The sequence below is a fragment of the Pelobates fuscus genome, chromosome 12 (genome assembly GCF_036172605.1).
Source record: "Pelobates fuscus isolate aPelFus1 chromosome 12, aPelFus1.pri, whole genome shotgun sequence".
Taxonomy (NCBI): Eukaryota; Metazoa; Chordata; class Amphibia; order Anura; family Pelobatidae; genus Pelobates; species Pelobates fuscus.
In genome coordinates this window covers 107,171,503-107,194,573 of record NC_086328.1, presented here as the reverse complement: position 1 = coordinate 107,194,573, position 23,071 = coordinate 107,171,503, and the positions used below count along the sequence as shown (strand labels likewise).

General features: G+C 40.8%; 1 protein-coding gene across 1 annotated transcript in view; it reads right to left on the bottom strand.

The window, feature by feature from the left end:
- Window positions 1-23,071, bottom strand: part of MICAL2 (microtubule associated monooxygenase, calponin and LIM domain containing 2) — a 208,706-nt gene that overhangs the window by 91,408 nt on the left and 94,227 nt on the right. Inside the window, exons 3-13 of the mRNA XM_063437516.1 lie at window positions 22,621-22,828; window positions 19,695-19,811; window positions 17,804-17,905; window positions 15,115-15,270; window positions 14,249-14,349; window positions 12,485-12,742; window positions 12,060-12,175; window positions 5,535-5,661; window positions 4,126-4,216; window positions 3,881-4,028; window positions 509-708 (exon numbers count right to left, since the gene is read on the bottom strand). Coding sequence (XP_063293586.1) covers window positions 509-708; window positions 3,881-4,028; window positions 4,126-4,216; window positions 5,535-5,661; window positions 12,060-12,175; window positions 12,485-12,742; window positions 14,249-14,349; window positions 15,115-15,270; window positions 17,804-17,905; window positions 19,695-19,811; window positions 22,621-22,828 — 1,624 coding nt within the window. The remainder of the gene's footprint in view (window positions 1-508; window positions 709-3,880; window positions 4,029-4,125; window positions 4,217-5,534; window positions 5,662-12,059; window positions 12,176-12,484; window positions 12,743-14,248; window positions 14,350-15,114; window positions 15,271-17,803; window positions 17,906-19,694; window positions 19,812-22,620; window positions 22,829-23,071) is intronic.

The window sequence follows — 23,071 nt, the reverse complement described above, 5'->3', positions numbered from 1 at the left end:
TAATAATTACAAATGGAGAAACTGATTAGCTCTGAGAATCTACTCTTATCTCCCTGGGTGGAGGTGGGAGAGAACAATGTGCGGTTTAGAGCCACATTCAGGACTGGGCGTTGGAATTCCCAATGTCAGTTGTTCAAATTTGAGAAGAGATAAACCGTGACTTCATAAAATGTGCAAAACACATTGTCTTGCTGTGTAGAGGTTATTACACTTTCTTTTACTTGCAACAAATAGTCTGTCTCTTTTTTTTCCCATTTTGTCAAAAAACCTCTAGGGAAGTCATAAGTGCAGCTTCTATAGGCCTGAGTGAGCACAGGAAAATTGTATTACAGAGACTGTCTCACCTGAGCTCAGGCAGGTAGATCCATAAACCTTGGAGCTTTTTGAGGTTGTCCGCTGAATCTCTGTTCCAGAGAGCAGACGGCAGACCCCAGTTCTGAAGCAGATTTATGGACTAATCCTTATGTCATGATTAATTTAAAAAGCCTTGTCACAAAGTGCCACTTACCGACAGGTCTCAGCGGGCTCCCCCTGAATAATTCATAGAATTTTGAGAGGTACAGGACCATGCTGAGCTTGTCTGGCTCCTCCGTTGAAGCCATCTCCTTTCCTGTGGTTATGGGAGTAATTCCAAATTCCCTCTCAGCGATATCGTACGCCAGCTGGTTATTCGTGACCGCGTCTTCCTCGTTTAAAGAGCTGAACTCACTGAGGGGACAAAATTATTCATGTCAGAAGGAGAAACCTTGCCATCTCGCCTCCAGAAAAGATCAAGGACCTAATGATTAAAAGATTAGGAAGTAAAAAAAAAAAAATGAAATAAAGAAATAAATGTGAGCTACAAGAGGAAGAAAAATTTAACACATGAAAGGGTATCACGGAATTTCCTGCCGCTACAGTGCGTCCTTAGAATAACTGACATTGCAGGCTGCTCACTGGGACTGCTCCACTGCAACAGAAAAGTACTTAATATTCAGGAGAGACATTATATGATATTAAATATGAACCCTACATATCTCCAAACCTTAGCACACTGAATCGTGCATGTATGAGCAAAATGAGGCCAAGAAGACATCAAGGAAGAATATGAGGGGTTAAAAGGTTACGGCCTAGTTAAAGCAGCTGGACGGGACCTGTTTTAATTATTTTTCTTTGATGTTGGCCAGCTAAACAGCACGTGTGCCAGATCCACAATCTGAAGGGAAAAAAAATACTTACAGGAATATTCACTAAAATTTGAATTTACGGGATTTTAGTTTGACTTTCAAGTTAAAAACCTAAATAGTATAACAGGAAAAATTCTCCAAATCAGCTATATTTTCAGTTCAGCTACTTTAGCTTAAAAGTTGAAAATCATTTAGCATCCATGTTGATTCCGAAGGAAAGTGGTAATAGTGTAGCAGTCACTATGGAAACCAAACCATTGGAATGTTGGATTGCTCCAGTCTGTGTGTGTTTGTATATAACATATAAATGGGATAAAGCTGTACAGGACCGACTTAATGACATGTAAGTGATTTACTCATTAGGTGAGCTGCGATTATACACCGACACATTTATAAAACAAACGCTATCGTTTTCAGGGTTGGAACAGCAGAATAATTGTGTAGAAGAGCAAAGTGACTCATGCCAAACAGGGAGTTATATTCGGGAAGCTTGTGTCTGGAATAAAATAAATGTAATCCTAAGAGTGCAGATCACACAAGTATAAATAAATAAAAACAATAGCGTAATTACATACCTATTGATCCTTAAAAGCTGCAGGAAATGATGCTAAATCACTGAATGTCTATGGCGCTTACAAGAAAATTATCCCTTACTTACACTCTGCGATAAATAGATTATGGGTCGAAAATCATGCATCACGGCACCTGTGTGCAGGCAGAAATTCTTGATTTAAGGTGTGTATTTGTTTCCTGCATCAGTCACCCAGGAATAATTTTAAACAAGAATTTCTTACTGCAAACAAGCTTGCTTTTACCTTAACCTTAGTTAACAAGCGCACTTTTACTTTACTCTTACGCTCTTACTCGAAGGCCACCAGTTTACTTAAAGTTTTATAAAAACACACATTTACTAAAATTCTATTTAAAGCACACACTTCCAACAACTGGATGCATATTTGCAAAACCAAAATATTCAAGGATATAATTTTTAAATTGTGGGATAATAGCTTCTTGAACCAAGGATTATTCTGACTGCCATTCTAGGGTCAAGAAGGATTTTTTTTCTAGTTTGTTGCAAAATTGAAAGTGCTTCAAACTGGGTAATTTTTAGGGATGTGCATGGGGAAAAATTTCGGTTCGGTTCGGCATTCCGAAATTCGGGACATTCGGAATTTCGGCAACTTTGGGACTTTTCTTGCAGCCGCTAAGTAGATAGCTCCCTAATTCCCACGGTATTAGGGAGCTATCTACCAAAAGGCTGAAAGATCTAAATTGGTCTTTCAGCCAAATTTACTAATACTAAGTAAAAATTATTTTAGTAAATTTTGCCCTACAGTGAGCAGCCTGTGTCTGCTCACAAAAAAGAAAAAAAAAAAACTAAAAATAAACATTCCCCCCCGGAACGGAGGGTGGGGGCCCTAAAGAAGAATAAGGGGGGACCTACTGTCCTCCCCCCCGTCCGCCACCCCTGAGTGGCGGGTAGGGGCCCTAAATATCAATAAGGATGGGGGACCTATTGTCCTCCCCACCTGGCCCCCACCCCTGAGCGGCGGGTGGGGGCCTTAAAGTAAACTAATGGGGGGGGACCTATTGTCCTCCCCCGGCCCCCACCCATGAGCAGCGGGTGGGGGCAAGGGGGGAGGACAATAGGTCATCCCCCCTTATTGATAGTTAGGACCCCCACCCACTGCTCAGGGGTGGGGGCCGGGGGGTAGACAATAGGTCCCCCTCCTTATTCTAAATTTAGGGCCCCCACCCGCCACTCATGGGTGGTGGCCGGGGGGGGAGGACAATAGGTCCCCCCTTATTCTTCTTTAGGGCCCAAACCCACCGCTCAGGGGTGGGGGCTGGGGGGGGAGGACAATAGGTCCCACCCCCCTTATTCTTCTTTAGGGCCCAAACCCACCGCTCAGGGGTGGGGGCTGGAGGGGAGGACAATAGGTTCCCCCCCCTAATTCTTCTTTAGGGCCCCCAACCTCCGCTCATGGGTTGGGGCCGGGGGGGAGGACAATAGGTGTACAGTGTAACATTCTTCATTCTTACACTGGGTAAGTATATTAGTACTTAGGCAATACTGTGCTTCAGAACTTCGGCACTTCCGCAACTTCGACACTTCGGAAATTCGGCAATTTCGGCCCTTCGGCAATTTAGCTATTAGGAAGTACCCAAATGTCTGAATTGCCCGAAATTCGTCCGAATTTGAATTCAGACCGAAACGAATTGCACATGTCTAGTAATTTTGCCTTCTTTTGGATTAATATTAGAAACAGATGTGAGAAAGACTAAACTCGATGGGCACATGTCTCTTTTCAAGCTATATAACTATGCAACCTTTAAATGTTTATTTTAGCTTTGCTGAAAGTGCACTTGTTAACTTTTACTGTACTCTATGTTCACATGTTTACCTAACTTTACACCAACTTTACTGAAAGGATCGTCAATACGTGGCAAATAGAATGTCAAGTAGAATGCCCATAGGGTTAAAGGTTAAGGATTTTAGACGTTCTAACCTATTATATCCATTTCTCGCGAAGCCAAGCACGCAGGTTTAGTACATGCTTCCTTAATTATCTTTAAAGGTACTATTAAAACCAAATAGTGAATATCAACATGTGAAAATAATTTGTACCAAGTTCTACAAACATTTCCTACCAATCAGGAAATGAAGAACACCCCAGATACAGTCAGACAGTGAGATTGCACGAGATGCTTACATAAGTTCTGGACGAAAGCGGTGAATGATGGCACAGAGAGCCAGACCATTCTTCCATGATTTGGTGAGGTCGGTCACATTAACATTTTGGTAACCCTCGGTCTGCTTCTGGCACCACGTCAGAAGCTTGTTAGGTCTGATATCGGACTCTGTGGAAAGGTAGACAACATTGTTTAAATTGACTGGGGGGAAATTACAAGATGACAGGGCTGAACGTACGTTGTACAGTATAGGAAACTCACGTACCATGTCTGGTCAGTCCCACCGATCTCCTGATGGAATTATCTCTCTGCAGAGGACAAGTCAGCAATTCATTTGTGAAAAATAAATGCTTCACCTACAGCAAAACAGGAAAGAAAATAAAAATACATATTTCTATAATCTCAACCAAATATACATGTTCACATTCTGCTTATATGACTTAACTATAAGTAGGATCTGCAGTTACAGCATAGCAAGTTATGCAGGACGGCAAAATAACTGGACCCCCTTGGTCCCCCTGTTTAGTTTGCCAAGTCCCACTTGCAGGTCAGAGGCGCCAGAGGGGTGTTTCATTCACCACAAGCGCCAGAGGGGTGTTTCATTCACCACAAGCGCCAGAGGGGTGTTTCATTCACCACAAGCGCCAGAGGGGTGTTTCATTCACCACAAGCGCCAGAGGGGTGTTTCATTCACCACAAGCGCCAGAGGGGTGTTTCATTCACCACAAGCGCCAGAGGGGTGTTTCATTCACCACAAGCGCCAGAGGGGTGTTTCATTCACCACAAGCGCCAGAGGGGTGTCTCATTTACCATAAGTGCCAGAGGAATGTTTTGATACGTTTAATACAAGGATTTTAATCTCATGAACACTGAGTTCCGGCACATTATTCTTTTTATGTTTCTGTTGGCTTCACATTAAGGCAGAACGTGTGTCATACAAAAATAACAGGATATAAATAGGGACAGTCAGTTGTTTGGGTACTGACACCCATCCCACCAAGATACCACTAGTTCACCCTTCGTGACCCTCAAGTGGGATCTGTATCTACGATCAGTCCTGATGGAGAGAACAGCTTTCAACACAAGATTTCTATTAGCAAGAGATTTCCAAGGACTCAGGAGTCAGCACAATGTTAGCCTCAGCCTGATGGAGAACCCATCGCAAGCACTCTCGGTTTCTAGTTAATGGTCATGTTGGGATTTGTGGTTGTTTCTGAAAGGGAGGGGGAGATATATGGAAAGTGGATCCTGTTATTAATCCCGGCATGGTATAGCTCTTCTATTATAGGTAATATAAGTAATGTTTGTATCACGTCATCCAGCCACACGACTAAAAAAAGGATAAGGACAGAGGCAGCATCTGGCAAGCAGCATCGCTGGCTATAAATGAATTTAGAAATCTTTTCTCAATAAAGAAATCCCATCCTGTTCATCTCTGCGCACACCTAGTACTGACACTTGTAGCTTGACTTCATATAAAATTAAAAATGAGCAGCCCTGATTCATGGGTGTGGAGGAGGACACCATGCTTAGACCCTGAGCTATCTTTTAAATGACGGGTCCTGGAACAAGCTATAATTTAGGAATTCCAATAAACTTCAGACACTTTTTTGAACGTGTGTTGTCGTGTGCGGTTCTCCTTATTTGGAGAGTTGGTCATGGTAAGATACAGACCTGGTGGGATCGGACACAGTTGGAGTTGAGATTCGGATATCGTGTTGCTGGGTCAATGGTGTATTGGTCGAAGTTCTTACTGATGTTTTCAGGGGTCGTCTGGGGGAGCAGTCGATACAGTCCTTCCCTGGAAAAAAAAAAACAAGGAATGTTATATATATATATTTTAATAATCTTTATTTTTCATAGCTTTTTAGGAACAATTCACGTAATTTTTACAGAATGATAGATAGATTGGTTGCAAAACTTCTAGATTTGAAAGCTCCATTGCCTCAATAAACATGTTCCAAAACAATCTTCACACAACAAAATATGCATCTGCCAAAATAAAGCATTCACTTTTCAGAAAAGAACATTAAGGATTATATACAAGATATTATAACCCCCCCCCTCCCTCCCCCCATGGGCAAATGGGGCAGAGAGAGAAAGGGGGAAAAAACATCTTCAGGAACAGGAATGTTACATATTAACAATGAATGTGTGTCTGTTGTTTCAGGTAATTTGTGTCTGAAGTCTGAGCCTGGCAGTATCATTGTGGCTTGGAGCGAGGATACATCGTGTTCAGCACAGAGTGATTCAGCACCAGTACGGAGTACATCACGTCATTTCTGTTCTGCACACTTTGCTTTAATGTCTAAGCATTTCCTTTGCCACAAAGTGGTGATGTAACCAGTCATCACATTAATGTACCTAAAACTGACTTTTTTTTCCCCCAATCTGATTTTTAACGTATGATTTTAAGACGTTCCAACCACAGGAAAAGCAGACAGGAATGAATCAGACCTGTCCTTAGATTTACTTACTGTCTGTGAAATATTAACTGTGTGTAACATCACACAGCACATTAAACTAAATCCTGCAGAAAGAGTTAATGGACGTGAGTTTAACAAACTGTCATTACTATCGGCTGCTCAAAAATAATTTTCCATTCAAATGTCTCTCTCACTACACATCCTGGCTCTCAATGGGCCAACCCCACAAGTCAGGCACAATCTAGACTATCACAAGCTGGCTGAGAGTGATAGGAAATGTAATTTGATCACTGCTGAATGATACAAAATTGCTTTAGATTGCAAAATATATAAGCAGTGCACTTAAATGACAATGTTTTATTTACTGCAGCAACAGAACATGTTACTGTAATCACTACTACAGAGCATGTTACTGTAATTACTGCCACAGAACATGTTACTATAATCACTGCCACAGAACATGTTACTGTATTCACTGCCACAGAAAATGTTACTGTAATCACTGCCACAGAACATGTTACTGTATTCACTGCCACAGAAAATGTTACTGTATTCACTGCCACAGAACATGTTCCTATAATCACTGCTACAGAACATGTTACTGTAATCACTGCCACAGAAAATGTTACTGTAATCACTGCCACAGAACATGTTACTATAATCACTGCCACAGAACATGTTACTATAATCACTGCCACAGAACATGTTACTATAATCACTGCCACAGAACATGTTACTGTAATCACTGCCACAGAACATGTTACTGTAATCACTGCCACAGAACATGTTACTATAATCACTGCCACAGAACATGTTACTATAATCACTGCCACAGAACATGTTACTGTAATCACTGCCATAAAACATGTTACTGTAATCGCTGCCGCAGAACATGTTACTGTAATCACTGCCACAGAACATGTTACTGTAATCACTGCCACAGAACATGTTACTATAATCACTGCCACAGAACATGTTACTATAATCACTGCCACAGAACATGTTACTGTAATCACTGCCACAGAACATGTTACTATAATCCCTGCCACAGAACATGTTACTGTAATCACTGCCATAAAACATGTTACTGTAATCGCTGCCACAGAACATGTTACTGTAATCACTGCTACAGAACATCAAACTGTAATCACCGCCGGAGAACATGTTACTGTACTCACTGCTATAGAACATGTAACTGTAATCACTGCCATAAAACATGTAACTGTAATCACTGCCATAAAACATGTTACTGTAATCACTGCCGCAGAACATGTTACTGTATTCACTGCCATAGAACATGTTACTGTAATCACTACTACAGAACATGTTACTGTAATCACTGCCATAGAACATGTTACTGTAATCACTACTACAGAACATGTTACTGTAATCACTGCCATAGAACATGTTACTGTAATCACTGCCATAAAACATGTTACTGTAATCACTACTACAGAACATGTTACTGTAATCACTGCTACAGAACATGTTACTGTAATCACTACTACAGAACATGTTACTGTAATCACTGCCATAGAACATGTTACTGTAATCACTGCCATAAAACATGTTACTGTAATCACTACTACAGAACATGTTACTGTAATCACTGCCATAGAACATGTTACTGTAATCACTGCCATAAAACATGTTACTGTAATCACTACTACAGAACATGTTACTGTAATCACTGCTACAGAACATGTTACTGTAATCACTACTACAGAACATGTTACTGTAATCACTGCCATAGAACATGTTACCGTAATCACTGCCAAAGAACATGTTACTGTAATCACTACTACAGAACATGTTACTGTAATCACTGCCATAGAACATGTTACTGTAATCACTACTACAGAACATGTTACTGTAATCACTGCAATAGAACATGTTACTGTAATCACTGCCATAGAACATGTTACTGTAATCACTGCCAAAGAACATGTTACTGTAATCACTACTACAGAACATGTTACTGTAATCACTACTACAGAACATGTTACTGTAATCACTACTACAGAACATGTTACTGTAATCACTGCTACAGAACATGTTACTGTAATCACTACTACAGAACATGTTACTGTAATCACTGCCATAGAACATGTTACTGTAATCACTACTACAGAACATGTAACTGTAACCACTGCCATAGAACATGCAACTGTAACCACTGCTATGGAACATGTTACTATAATCAATGTCATAGAACATGTTGCTGTAATCCCTGTTACAGAGCATGTTACTGTAATCACTGCCGTAGAACATGTTACTGTAATCACTGCTATGAAATATGTTACTATAGTCAATGCAACAGAACATGTTACTAGAATGAATTCGTACTAAATAGAAATTTAATTTGTGCATTCTGAATTTTGTCTGTAAAACATTAGTTTTTCAGGCGAAATTCTGTAAAAAATAATTAATTTTCACCCATTAGGACGAAAATAACACTGCGCATGAAAAATAAAAAGCAAGGAGGGAGCAAGCAGCGCTACTAGCTCCCTCCTTGTAATGAATATTAACAATTCTAACTCCCCCTCCATTAAAACCTTTGGGGGTCACTATGACCCCCATATTAATAAAAGGGCGGTTAAATCCTCCCGCATGACCCTCATGTCGCCTAAACATTTAAAACTACTAGTAACTGGGCAGCTATTGCTGCCAGTCGTTAGTGTAATAAGGCCAGGTCCCCCCGTTCCCCCGTGGTGGAAAACCAAAAGAACTAAAAAGGGGGGGGGACAGTGTCCCCCCGCACTCCCACCCATGAGCGGTGTGGGGACCCTAATGAAAATAGGGAGCGGAAGGACCTATTGTCTCCCACTTTGGCCCCCACCCATGACCTGCGGGTGGTGGCCCTAGTGACAACAGGGGGGAACCTATTGTCCCCACCCTGCCCCCACCCATGAGCAGTGGGTGGGGGTCCAAAATGACATTAGGGGGGACCTACTGCCTCCCCCCCTCGGCCCCCACCCATGAGCAGCGGGTGGGGGCCCTAGTTACAATATTGTCCGCCCCCCTGCCCCCACCCATGAGCAGTGGTAAATGCCCAAAATGACATTGGGGGGACCTACTGTCTCCCTCCCCCCTAGCTCTCACCAATGAGCAGTGGGTGTGGGCCCAAAATGACATTGGGGGGACCTACTTCCTCCCTCCCCCCCAGCCCCCACCAATGAGCAGTGGGTGGGGGTCCAAAATCACATTAGGGGGGACCTACTGCCTCCCCCCTGGCCCCCAACCATGAGCAGTGGGTGGAGCCCAAAATGACAATAGGGGGGGACCTATAGTACCTGCCTAGCCATTGTCGGCGGGTTGGACTAAATGTAAAAGTAACCCCCCACCCCCCAAGGTGACTAGGAGTCCCCAAGCCCCTAGTAACCACCCAAATAAAAATCCATAATTCCCGTCGAACTTGTAAAATAAATTTAAAAAACCTGAGCGCCAAAAAAAAACACGGCAAAAAAAAAAAAAAAGAAAGAATCAAACTTTACCCAGTGAGTGCACCGCGCAGACTGAGCTTCCACACCTTGCAATTTGACTCAGAGTGCTCTGATTGGTTGGTTTAAGCCTCTTCAGCCTTGCCTGATTGGTTACTTGCAAGGCTCAAGAATTACCTATCAGAGCACTCTTATTGATTGGCTTAAATCAACCAATCAGAGCACTGTAAGTCAAATTTCAGGGCGTGGGAAGGCTTTATAAGCTTATTAAGCTTTATTAAGCTCAGTCTGTGCGGTGCCCTTGCTGGGTGAAGTTAGCTTATGTTTTTAGCGGCAGGATTTTTTTTTCTGGCATTTTTTTTTTGTTGGTTTGGGCCCCCACCAACTGGTCACGGGTGGGGGCGGGGGTTGACAATAGGTCCCCCCTTTTGTCACTAGGGCCCCCACCCGCTGCTTATGGGTGGGGGCCGAGGGGGGAGGCAGTAGGTCATTTTGGGCCCCCACCCACTGCTCATGGGTGGGAGCCAAAGTGGGGGACAGTAGGTACTTCCCCCCCTATTTTTACTAGGGCCCCACTCGCCGTCATGGGTGGGGGCCAGAGGGGGGCAATAGGCACACCCCTATTGTCACTGGAATGTTGGGGGGTCTTTTTTTACAACAGTGAGCAGCCACTAGACATGCACCTACTCGCGGTATAGCGAGTGGGGGCAGAAGGGAGATATTAATCTCCAATTAATTACTAATACTAAGTCATCTTTACTTAGCATTAGTACATTTGTATAAAAGACCTCTTGAAAGTTTCTCCTCAGTGCTGTGGGGGTTAATTATCTTGCAGCACGGAGTCTATTTAACAAAAGAACTGAAACAAAAAGGTAATTCATTCGGCATTGGCCCTTTCGTTTCATATATAATTCGTATGTCGGACTTTCATTTATGTTATAGTAAACGAATACGAAAAAGTCAGAAAATTTGGACAAAATTGTTACTGTAATCACTGCTACAGAACATGCTGCCATTTTCTTCATTAAAGGTACACTCATATATAGAAAATATGAAAAAACTGTTTGCAGAAGCATTCAGCCTATTTAGGGGCATCTCCAATCAGAGGCTTCTCATTGAGATCCTCTGTGCTGGAGGCTCCAAGTGCTTACGTTATTCTACGCGTCTCAATGAGCTGTAGTACAGATCACTGAGAAGGGGGGAGGCAGGCACGCGCTAGTAAACTTCCCTGGAAGTAAACTTGCCTGGCTGGCTGAATATACGGGACGCATATTTCAACTGAAATCTGTACTTTTATAAACTATCACAGATATGACAGACTCCAGACATATAAATGTTCCTGTAACTAATACTATAACCACGGCCCCCAAATTCTTCTCTTACGCCAAATATATCTGCATCAGAATAGTGCAGGGGGAGATGCTGATAGCAGAGGATGCATACATTCTGTAAGCAGAGCTAACAATTCAAGATGTTCAGACATAACGTCTTGCTGTTTAAAGGCAGCACATGAAGACTGCTGCTCAGCAGTGTGCAGTAAGTATATGCTTTAAATAGCAAATCAATCAACTCCTTCCTTGCTGACATAGTAGTACAACACTATGGAATATGTTGTAATTAATAATCCTAAAAATATTCACAATTATCATGATATAAGCAATTCCTCCCTTACAGGAATAATTGCACGGATACAGTATGTTTAGCAGGATTCACTTTTCAGGTCCTGCCAAGCAGGTATTATATGTGTCCAGGTAAACATGGTGATAACTCAGTAACCAAGAGGCTCCATAACGGGGTAACTACAAGAAGTTCCACCAACTGTATTAAGAATCTATAGTTAAAGCACATTCTTGTTACTATAACTATAAAATAATACATGTATTTACAGTTAGTTTTACATAGTTTCATAGCTGAAAAGAGACTTGCGTCCATCAAGTTCAGCCTTCCTCATATATGTTTTTGCTGTTGATCCAAAAGAAGGCAAAAAACCCAGTCTGAAGCGCTTCCAAATTTGCAACAAACTAGAAAAAAAATCCTTCTTGACCCCAAAATAGCAGTCAGATGTCTCCTTGGATCAAGCAGCTATTACCCCACTAATAAGAATTTATATCCCTGTATGTTATGTTTTTGCAAGTATTTATCTAATTGCAGTTTAAACATCTGTATGGACTCTGATAAAACCACCTCTTGAGGCAGAGAATTCCATATCCGTATTGCTCTTACTGTAAAAAATAAACAATTTCTTTGCCTTAGATGAAATCTCCTTTCTTTCTTGTTTAGTTACTGCTTAATAAATCTCAATAAATGTACAAATATATTATTAATGTTCTCACCGTTCAGCAATAACCTCTAGCGGAGGGTTCCCTTGGGACCAACTTCTCACCATCCAGGCTGTATCGAACGCAGCCAAAAATCCACGGGCGCAGCCAGTACCCATCGGCCAGAATGGCTAGAACGAGTATGAGTCAATGTAGTTAATTAAGGAAAGAATCAAATCAGATTGATCAATGTTATTCACTTAACTCCAAAACTTAGCAAATTAAAACCTAAATGGCAAATTGTAGGCAAATTTAGGCAAACACATGATCTGGAAATTCTGAATTATTTTGCAGTTAGTTCAGATTTTGAGATACCAGCTTCACACAGTACACAGTAATCTATACAAACTATTTAAAAAAGATATTTCACAATAATAAGGAGGTCATGGAACACTTTACACAAGTATTTTTTATAAAATTTACATCTGGGGTTTACTTACCTCCAATAAGCTGTCGCCAACCAGTGCAACTAATAAGAGGTGCCCATGGCGCTCCCGCACCAGCGCAGCGTTTTCCGATGCATACATTGATGTAAAATCGAACATCGCCACATCTGGCAGGCCATAGTGGTTAATCGCGAAATCTAAAGAAGGTAACTGATAGTTTGTGGCAAAGTCAGCCGCCTCTCGTGCGTAAGATTGCAGGTTATCCTGGTCAACGTTCTCTGCACTCAGAAGTGCCTCTGCATCGACGTAATCCTGCAAACACAGACAGCACAGACATACAGTATGGTGGGACTGCAGCTACAGGCTCAGGGTTGTTATTCTGACACAATACGTTCGGCCTTTATAGATCAGAGGTCGGCAACATTCGGGACTCCAGATGATGTTGACTACACCTCCCCTGATGCCTTGCCAGCATTATGGCTGTAATAGCTTTATGGGAGATGTAATCCACAATATCTGGTGTACTCAAGGTTACCTACCCCGATAGAGAGATAAATCACCAGAGAACTGAATAGTGACACTGCATGATCTATACACCAAAACAACTTCATTAATCTAAAGCTGTTTTGGTGATTAAATTATTACTGTAAAAAAAATGTTTAATCTTTTTTTTATTTGCATTTTTTATACATTATCTAATATCTATATAATGCATTACAATAGTGCTCTTTTTTACCACATTGCTTCCCCTTAACAGAGTTCATTGCACCATAACTAAGTATCCAGACTCCAGGTCATTCCTTCCCTTATTTGTATTTCTGGTGGTTTGAAACATGACTTATTATATTGATAGCCATGGTATTACTTCATTGTGTTCATCATTGTTTCACGAGATCATCAGCCACAAAGCAGATGATGTACAGCGCGGCCATGAGACCACGCTGAAAATATCCTATGAGCAAATTTAATTTGAATCTGAATAAAACCTCAGCTTTTCAAGCTCCAAGGGTGTGACTGATGCAATACGTGGCTTTTAGACCACATCTGGAGCTGCATTAAGATGCTGGTGGTCGAATTAGTTGCCAAAGAGCAGATGGCACTAAAGAAAGAGTTGACTTTTGCAGTAATGAGAAGACACAGATATTTAAATGGCAGAAACCGTTTAAAAGGCACAACCTTAGTTCTCAGAGTTGCTTTAAAGGGACACTCCAGGCTCCCACACACGTTAGGTGCATTGCGTAGGTTACAGTTATACTAGGTGGGTTTATATTATTAAAGGGACACTCCAGGCTCCCACACACGTTAGGTGCATTGCGTAGGTTACAGTTATACTAGGTGGGTTTATATTATTAAAGGGACACTCCAGGCTCCCCACACGTTAGGTGCACTGTGTAGGTTAGGTTAAAGTTATACTGGGTGGGTTTATATTATTAAAGGAACACTCCAGGGTCCCATACACAATAGGTACCCTATGTAAGTTAGGTTACAGTTAGTTATACTGGGTGGGATTATATTATTAAAGGGACACTCCAGGCTCCCACAGACGTTAGATGTACTCTGTAGGTTAAGTTACAATTGGGTGGGTTTGTATTATTATGTTATGTTAAAGGACAAGTTTTGAAAATAAAACAACATAACTTACAGCTAGTGAGATTTTTGTTTGTTTCCAAAATGTAAAACATAATGAAGCTGCTTTTGTATCGCACAAACTGATTTTGCGCAGAGGGCATGGATTTAGACATGACAAAGACAAAGACATATTTAATCAGCTATGTTAATAAACAAACCGAAGAATCCAATTCCCCTAGCTATACGTACATTTATAATGACTCCTTTGTCCAGAAGGCTTTGTTTTTTGGCTGTCATTACGAAGTAGTGGGTGCTGTCTTTATAATAAACAATGTTCTCCAGATCGATCCCTGGAAGCAGAACAAACGGTGAGAGGGAGATGAACCTGTTTTGCCGTTCCCGAGAAGGCAAGATTTGTTTTATGGAGGAAAAAGCTGATTACAGGCTGCTTGTTTTAATAGCAACGTATAATAACAAGTTGGATTCATACGGCGTCTCGAGATTGCAAGGAACTTTTACAATAACATTTGTGGAACACTCGAAGCAGCCACTTCAAATGAGAAATCCTGGCATCCCTTCCTGCGCAGCTTTCTGCAGAGAGCAGAGAATCGTAGGAAGAGAGCTTAAACATTAATGCTAAATAATCCATAGAGGGAACTAAGACAAGTTTATTTAGTTCTTAACTGTACCTGTCTCGTCCTCAGTGCTTCTATAGGGCTATTGCCAAACAGATCTCAAACTCTGTGACACTACCTAAGAATCTGCCCACAAGAGCTTGCAATCTATTTTCCTTAACAAATACCATGCACTTTTTTATTATGCTTCATCTACCTCGCACAGACCTCTAAGGTTGATTGTTCCCTGGCTAACTAACACCTATTACCACTTGCTTGCTGATGCTAGTACCCTTAGACATTTTGACCCAGTCAGGAAGATGTGGGTCTTTTTGGTATCATCATTTTTCTGCTAGTGCGTGGCCTTGGTTCATGGTTTGGTTCAAAGTCAAGAACCCACACAACTTCTCGCTGTCCTCCTGGTGACTCTGCGTGGGCAAAAGTGTATTTCTAAATAAACTGATGAGATCTGCAGAATTATTCTGGATTATGAAAACTAACCTGTCTCTTCTTTAAGGTCCTGGAAGAATTTTTGATTGAAAATAAATGCTACTCCACTGATCTCCTCCACTTTGGCTTCCGCCGTCGTGTTTCTGTTAATGAAATTGGCAGTTATAGCAATCGCCAATTTCCCCCGGAATTCTTTCCTTCGAAATCCTGCAAAGATAGAGATTTAATTTCTGTTTTATCTGCAGTATTTTCAGGCTGAAAGATATTAGCTATCTGTTGAGAAATTCAAACGAACAATTTACTCAAAACCACAGCTGCCCACTACAACCACAAAATGCCAGCGGACGGGGCATTAATCGGAAATCCGAGATTTCTCTTGCATTAAGCTGTTATAGAGTTGAAATTGCAGGACAAAAGAGAATGAAGAACACAAAAAGCACTATGCGAACACTGCGTTTAGACACTAACATAGTTTATTAACTTCTAATGCGCTACAGAATAGGTTGGTGATACACACACAAATAATAATAACAATGAGCGTGTTCTTTCATGGCTATTATGTAATGTCATGTTGAGCCACATTTGAAATCCCCTCGTTCTTGTCCCATTTCTCGCTAACTAAGCCTTCACCATTCCGGCAATTTATCTGTGACGCATGGCGCAAGGAGGATAAAGTTTAGGTGTGGGGTATTTTACGCAGTTTGGAATACTCTGAGAGTGGAATTAATGCTGCAGGTCACAGGTAAAGGGAATTGTTTAATTAATTGGGTGCCAAGCCTTTCTGTGCATAAAGAAAGGTTGGAAATGAGCCACGGATATTGAATGTATTGATAAATTGAAAGGTTTAGGTAAATGTCAGTGCAATTAACATGTTTAATTAATTTACGGCATGGAAATCATTACCGGTGGAATTGAGCAATGCCACTGTTTAACTCTTTGACGACAGTCAACACATCATTAATCATCGCTCTGTCACTCCAAGCATTAAACCTTAACTTATATATAAACAATTATAAAATGTGAGCACTCAGTAGCGAGGTTTGGCGTTTGATCTGCCGGCGAGGATTAATTACACTGCCCGTGCTGCTGAATAAGTCTGGGCAAAGAACCACCCCCGGTTTTACCGCACCCAGCTAGCTACACCTTGTTAAATAACACGGCTGAGACACAACACGTCGGGTAATAGGCTCCACTCTGGCAGCTGCCAGCACCATCAATCATTCCGAGGGCCTGACCTTTCACAGGTGCATTCTGCAGGGTGCGTTAGTGCGACTGTAATCGTAAAAGCATAGTGTTCCATGCAGCAAAGTGACCAATGGCTAACTCCACCGCAAAATATCTACAAATTCACAAATAAACTCCAACACGGGAACGGACAGACATAGAATATTATTCCTATGCAGATAGATGGATGCTGTTTCACTTATTTCCCTGTAATAATTTGATTTGTGTCTGTATCAAGGATTTGACTGCAATTATTTTGCATAATGTAACAGTAATATACTGTTATAATGGACACTTATTTTAGATTATTATAAGTAATATATATAAGAAAATTCAAACTGCTCTGAAGACATATCAACCTACTGTTCGAGTAACATTTTGTATTTGTCTCATTCATTCACAATATTGTATTGAGCGATGTGGAAACAGTAGGCGCTATGTAAATGTCAATAATAATAATAGCAATGATAAGAAAAACACTGTTTATAATATTTTTATTAGTCACAAAATTATTCAATTTTGAAAATGATGCATACGAAGTGTAACATATCTTGTACCCAGACTAACATGCCACATATCCAGCGTGACATACCACATATCCAGCCTAACATATCTCGTACCCAGCCTGGCATACTATACACCCAGCCTAACATACCACATACCAAGCCTAACATACTAGATACTTAGCCTTACATATCATGAAACCCGCCCGAACATTCCCATCTACCCAGCCTTACAAAATACCTAGCCTAACATTCTAGATAACCAGCCTAACATACCATCTACCCAGCCTAATATACAACATACCCAGCCTAACACACCATCTACCCAGCCTAGCATACAACATATCCAGCCTAATATACCATCTACCCAGCCTAACATACAACATACCCAGCCTAACATTCTAAATATCCAGCCTAACATACCATCTACCCAGCCTAACATACAACATACCCATCATACAACATACCCAGCCTGACATTCTATATATCCAGCCTAACATACCATGTAACCGGCCTAACATTCTAGATATCCAGCCTAACATACCATGTAACCAGCCTAACATATAAAATACCCAGCCTAACATACAACATACCCAGCCTAACATACCATGTAACCAGCCTAGCATACAACATACCCAGCCTAACATTCCATATATTCAGCCTAACATACCATGTAACCGGCCTAACATTCTAGATATCCAGCCTAACATAACATGCAACCAGCCTAACATTTAAAATACCCAGCCTAACATACAACATACCCAGCCTAACATACCATGTAGACAAGACAATACTGTAAAAAAACTAAACTTTAAAGATAAAACGAGCGCTTACCACGATGAGGAAAATAACATTTATTATAGGCACCAACAAGGAACAACTGAAGGGGAAGACAAAAGAACTCTTGGACACAGTAGTCCTTAGTCATAAGAATGATCCAGCCTAACACATCATGCACCGGGTATAATATTGTTGTAACAAGACTTATTCATGTCAGTCATTAAAACTCTTACCTTCCAAAGTGTTTCTACGTCCATCAGCACCAATGATTACATCAAACTCATATTCTGACAATGGGTGATCTTGTGGTAGAAATTCTGCTCTCCAACCTATTTCTAAAGGAGAAAACATATTGAGAATCCTCTAACATGAACAGAGCTTTAACCAAGTATTGGATTAATGTCTGGCTATACGTATATAATGAAGCAGAACCGAGGTATCATCTGTAAAATAAAATAAAAATTGCCATATCAACCCAGGAAGAACAAACGCAAAAATGTGCCCGCTAAAACCGTTTCCCTGGGTAAAGTTGAGATGGTCCATTAACCAGCTGGTAACTTCCCAAAGTGTAACACTATGCAGTATATAAAGGGCACACTGTGAAAGTTTGGACCTTACAGGCTTCCTTAAAATATGTAGCAAAGTTTTTGTTTGTTTTTTCTGTTTTCAATTGTCAGTTCCTTGTTTAGAAAAAAAAAAAGGATCAGTTCTATCACAGATATCTATATTTACACTATTTGCTAAAATAAAAAACAACATATATTCATCAACACTGCATTTATATATTTTCTATAAACATTTTTTTTTTTTTTGTACAACATATTTAATGCACCTTGCTGTGGTTTGAGATTATTACTAACTAATAAATGTTAAATAATATTCTGGCCTCCCTATTAAAAAGTTAAATGGTTGAATTAAATGCGTCCCTGCTGGGCACTTGACGTCCGGTTTACCCAGTTAACAGGCTATAATTTAAAGCCTTTCTAGCAAACAGATTTGTTTACATTTTCTCTCCGTTCACAATCCTTGAAAAATCTTCTGAAATTCCATTTTGTCATCACTTTCTGATCCTTGGGAAACATTAGAAAGTCTTTCCATCGAACCCATCTAAAATTATCCCGTCTAAACGGCGAGAGAGGGACATGGCGTAATGAGAATGTTTATCCAGGCACACGTTGGCACACAGAGTAATACACAGAACGCAGCCGCCGTTCTCTCCAAAAAACATTTCTAAGCTTATCAGTTCAATGATACGACTGGTTAACATTAATACTGGCAAGTGTCAAACAGCTCTCGGTGTCCGTGACATAATTATATACTGAAGGATATTTCATGCTCTGCATAATCTTCGTTATCCCATTCGCTGACTTTGTAGATCTTACAAAATCTTATCACTGCCCAATCAGGATTTTATCAAACTAAAAATTATTAACACAATGAGGAAAAAGCTTGAAAGGGTATAGGTCTCACTCCCTATATGTTTTAATATCCCTAAATCCTTACTTTAGCTGGATGAAGTGCTGACAGAAAAGTATATACCGTAATTAACATTATTAACTGATCATTTTCACAGTTAAAGGGACACTGTAGGCACCCAGACTACTTCAGCTCATTGCACTTAGTGCTGCAATTTTAGAGAAACTGCAATGTTTACATTGCAGCACTGTCTGCCTCCAGTGTCTGTCTACCAGACAGCCACTGGGGGCACTTCCTGAATGTTAACTTTTGGTCTGTTAAATGATGCTGGACGCCCTCACGCTCTGCATGAGGACATCCAGCGTCAGCTATTTCCCCATAAGAAAGCATTGATTCAATGCTTTCCAATGGGAAGCGCCTAATGCAAGCACAGCACTTGCCGCGCATGCGTATTAGCGCCCCCACACATCAGTAATGTCAGAGGAAGCGAAGCTGTGGGGCGCTGGGATCAGGCAAGTAAATAAAGGGTTTTTAACCACTGCAAGAGGTCCGCGAAGGAGGGAGGAGGCAGAGGGAGCTATAGTGCCAGGAATACACCACTGTATTCCTAGCACTATACTATCCCTGTACTGGCAGCGTATTGATTAAGGTGAAAAGATGCTGAAAGGAATTATCCCTAAGTGCTAAACCAATTAAACAAGTGATTACTTTGATTTTCTTGATCTTCTGGAGGCTCCAAGAGTTTTGCGAATTCGACATTCACGTGGATTTCAATTCCGTGCAGGAGTGCAATCTTAAACAGCATGAGCTGGAGCTGCCAAATACCTGGAACGAAGGGGAAAGGGGTCATGTTTTATAAGTCACATAGTCACTGGTGCCACTCAGCTGGTCCACTCAGTCAAATCAGTGGATATCACAGCAAAGAGTACAAAAGATCCAAGATTGTGCCAGCACATAAGCCCCAACTCTAGTCTCCCCATAATAAAACGTTGCGATGAATCTAATTATTGCTTTGTAATTCACATTCTAATTGTTCAACAAGTCCTTTATTGCGATTACTGTAATATGACAAGAATGCAGAAATGTGCTTGCACATTCCAATCACATCACTGGGCAATGGAGTCACCTACATTCAGCGATATGTTTGGAGGTAACCATATTATTAAAAGGTGAGAATCCTCCATTAAGAAACAATTATTTAATCCACTACCCAAATAAAAATAAATACATTTTGAAATCACTATTTAGAAGATATATCCTCAATGAAAACAAGCATGGATTTAATTATGCATTTTTTCCCCACTTTTTTTTTTTTAAAATCTAAAAACTGTTTGCAAAAGCTACAGATCTTGTCTACAGACTTTGCAAGCCCTCCCCTTCTAACCCCACCCAGACTTTCTGTGGCTGTCCAATCACAGCCTTCCCAATGCAGCTCAATGAAAAGTCTTTGCAAGGCAGGTGCTCTGGGCAATTGCAGCCTCTTGAGTTTATCTCCACTGACTTATTAACCAGGAAGTGACAGGCCAGTTGTCTGATTAATTAACAGCCAGGGGTTGTAACAAGGTTTATTTATAAAAGTGACAATTGCTATTGCACATTTTAAAATTTTAAAAAAAGAGGGCACACTCCTTACAAAACAATTAAGCAAGTTAAACTGCTTTAAGTGTTTGGCGTGTTCCTTTTAATTTACAAAATCATTTTCTCTTGGGTTGGAAGCAGATAGTGGATATATTAATGCTCAGTTAATCACAGCTATTTCTTAACTGATTTAAAGGGACAGCTTAGCACCATTATAACTTAATTTAAATGAAGTTGTTATGGTGCCTTATGGTTCTCAAATTATTTAACCCCAAAGATTCCACCAGCGCCAATCTCAGCTGCCCCTTGAGGTAAGAGGGTGACCGGGGAAGCCTCCTGGCACCATAACAACTTCATTTCTATGTAGTTGCTATGGTGCCTGCAGTGTTTCTTTAATTCCTGCAGCATACTAATGTTCCATTCTGCCGGGAGGGCTTTTCATGCATAGCCACACACTAGGAAGCCGTCATTTATATCCTGCTCAATCAGCTTTACAGAATTTGGGAAGTTATACAATTTAAAATATAGAATTCTGATTAATTTTTCTACTGAAATGGAGGGTTCTGTGTAGGGAAGATACAAACAGACAGGCTGCAAGGAACATGCCTATAACCCTCATTGTGAATGCTTACAGGTGACATCATTAATGCAGCGTTCTGGAGCTCTGTCTCTGTGTTTCTGTATAAAACCGGTGAAACGAGTTTAGCAAAGATTAATCTTCAGAGCAAACAACTATCCTTTTATGTGTAAAAAGTCTTTGAGATGAGAGAGTTTACTGAAAGGCCAAGCGCATAATTATTTTAAATGGTAATGATGTAATGCTTGTTAACATAAGGGGAAGTAAATTACTACCTTACTGCTAGTGTAGAAGATTCTCTGCAGCAAATGACATATTTAATTTCATTTTACATTAAGGACACAACTTCAGAAATAAAAGGGAATCATGACAGAATATTTCCGTCATGTGTCCTTAAAGGGTTAAGGGAAAACTGAGGAGAGAACTTGGTCTAAGGGGTAATTCTTGTCTTTTTTTTAATTTGTAGGTGGGGCAGACTACCACAGAAAGGGTACCTGTAACAAATAGCAGTATTTTATGAAACGTTGGTTTATGGTTGCAGGAGCCCTTTAAAAGGAAACTATAGTCACCAGAACAACTACAGCTTAATGTAGTTGTTCTGGTGTCTATAGCCTCTCTCTGCAGGCTTTTTAAAGTAAACACTGCCTTTTAACAGAAAAGGCAGTGTTTACATTATTTCCTAGGGACGCCGCTAGGTGAAGTCACTCAGACGGCCACTAGAGGTGCTTCCTCGGTCAGTGCTGCACAACATGCAGCACTAACGTTCAGTGTCTCCGCCCTCTGCATAGAGGTGCTGAACTTTCCACAAAGAGATGCATTGAGTCAATGCATCTCTATTAGGAAACGCCGACTGGCGCAGAGCAACATGCACGATAGCCTCCCAATGCTCTCCTATGGGAAAGCATTGATTTAGCCAGTCAAGTTTGATGATCTCAGTCAAGAGGGCGGAGTGTAGGTGGGGCCAGCTGCATCTGGACCTGTGCTGCGCTGGAAAAAAGGTGAGTAAATCACCTTTTTAACCAGAGGTAAGGGGGCCTAAACAGCTATTTAGCCCTATAGAGTCAGGAATATACATTTGTATCCCTGACATTATAGTGTTCCTTTAACTCTGCATTAAACTAAACTTTCAAATATATCAATTGATCCATACATTTACCACTGGCTATAAACACCAGCTTGGTGTATTTTAGGCAGAAAAAAAACACGTCTCCAATTCTGCCAAAACAGGCAGAGGATTACTGGAAACACGATACTCCAGAGTTTCCATAGCAATTAAATTTACCTAGACAAATGTTACTTCACCAAGGATTTAGCCTTGAATAATGTATCCACTTCCTTCCTGGAGGAAATGAATTCTATATTGTTTATGTACTACCTGTCAGCGTGAATAGCTGGTAAAACATGTTGGATCTGGTAACTCTAGTTACAGAAGATAGAGGGCCAAGGTTGCACAGCCCACAGTCACATTGGCATACTTACTTATGTGATCAATCGACCCAGCGCAGAACTTGCCATAGAATTTCTTCGCCCCGAGGCACCTGAGGTCGTGTATGGTGTACGGCCAGAGATGGAGAACATTGTTCCTTGAAAATGTATCTCTTTTTTCCACCACCACCACTTTGGCCCCGAGGCAGGATAGCTCTATGGCTGTCCGCAGACCACACGGACCCCCTCCGATGATCAAGCACTGAAAAAAAGAGAGAGGCTAGAATTAGGGTAATGGTAACAAAATCTACAAGCATTCACAGAAGGGCATTAGAGGCTTTTCTCTAAGTGGTGTGATCTAAAAAAGAAATGTAAAATTCTAAAATTGTATTAATCACCAGATCAATGAACCTTTGGAGACCACTGGTAATACTTGTCAGATCACAACATTTTGATAAATCTCCCTCTCTAAAACAGTGAGCGCTCTTGGTTAACAAAAAGGAAC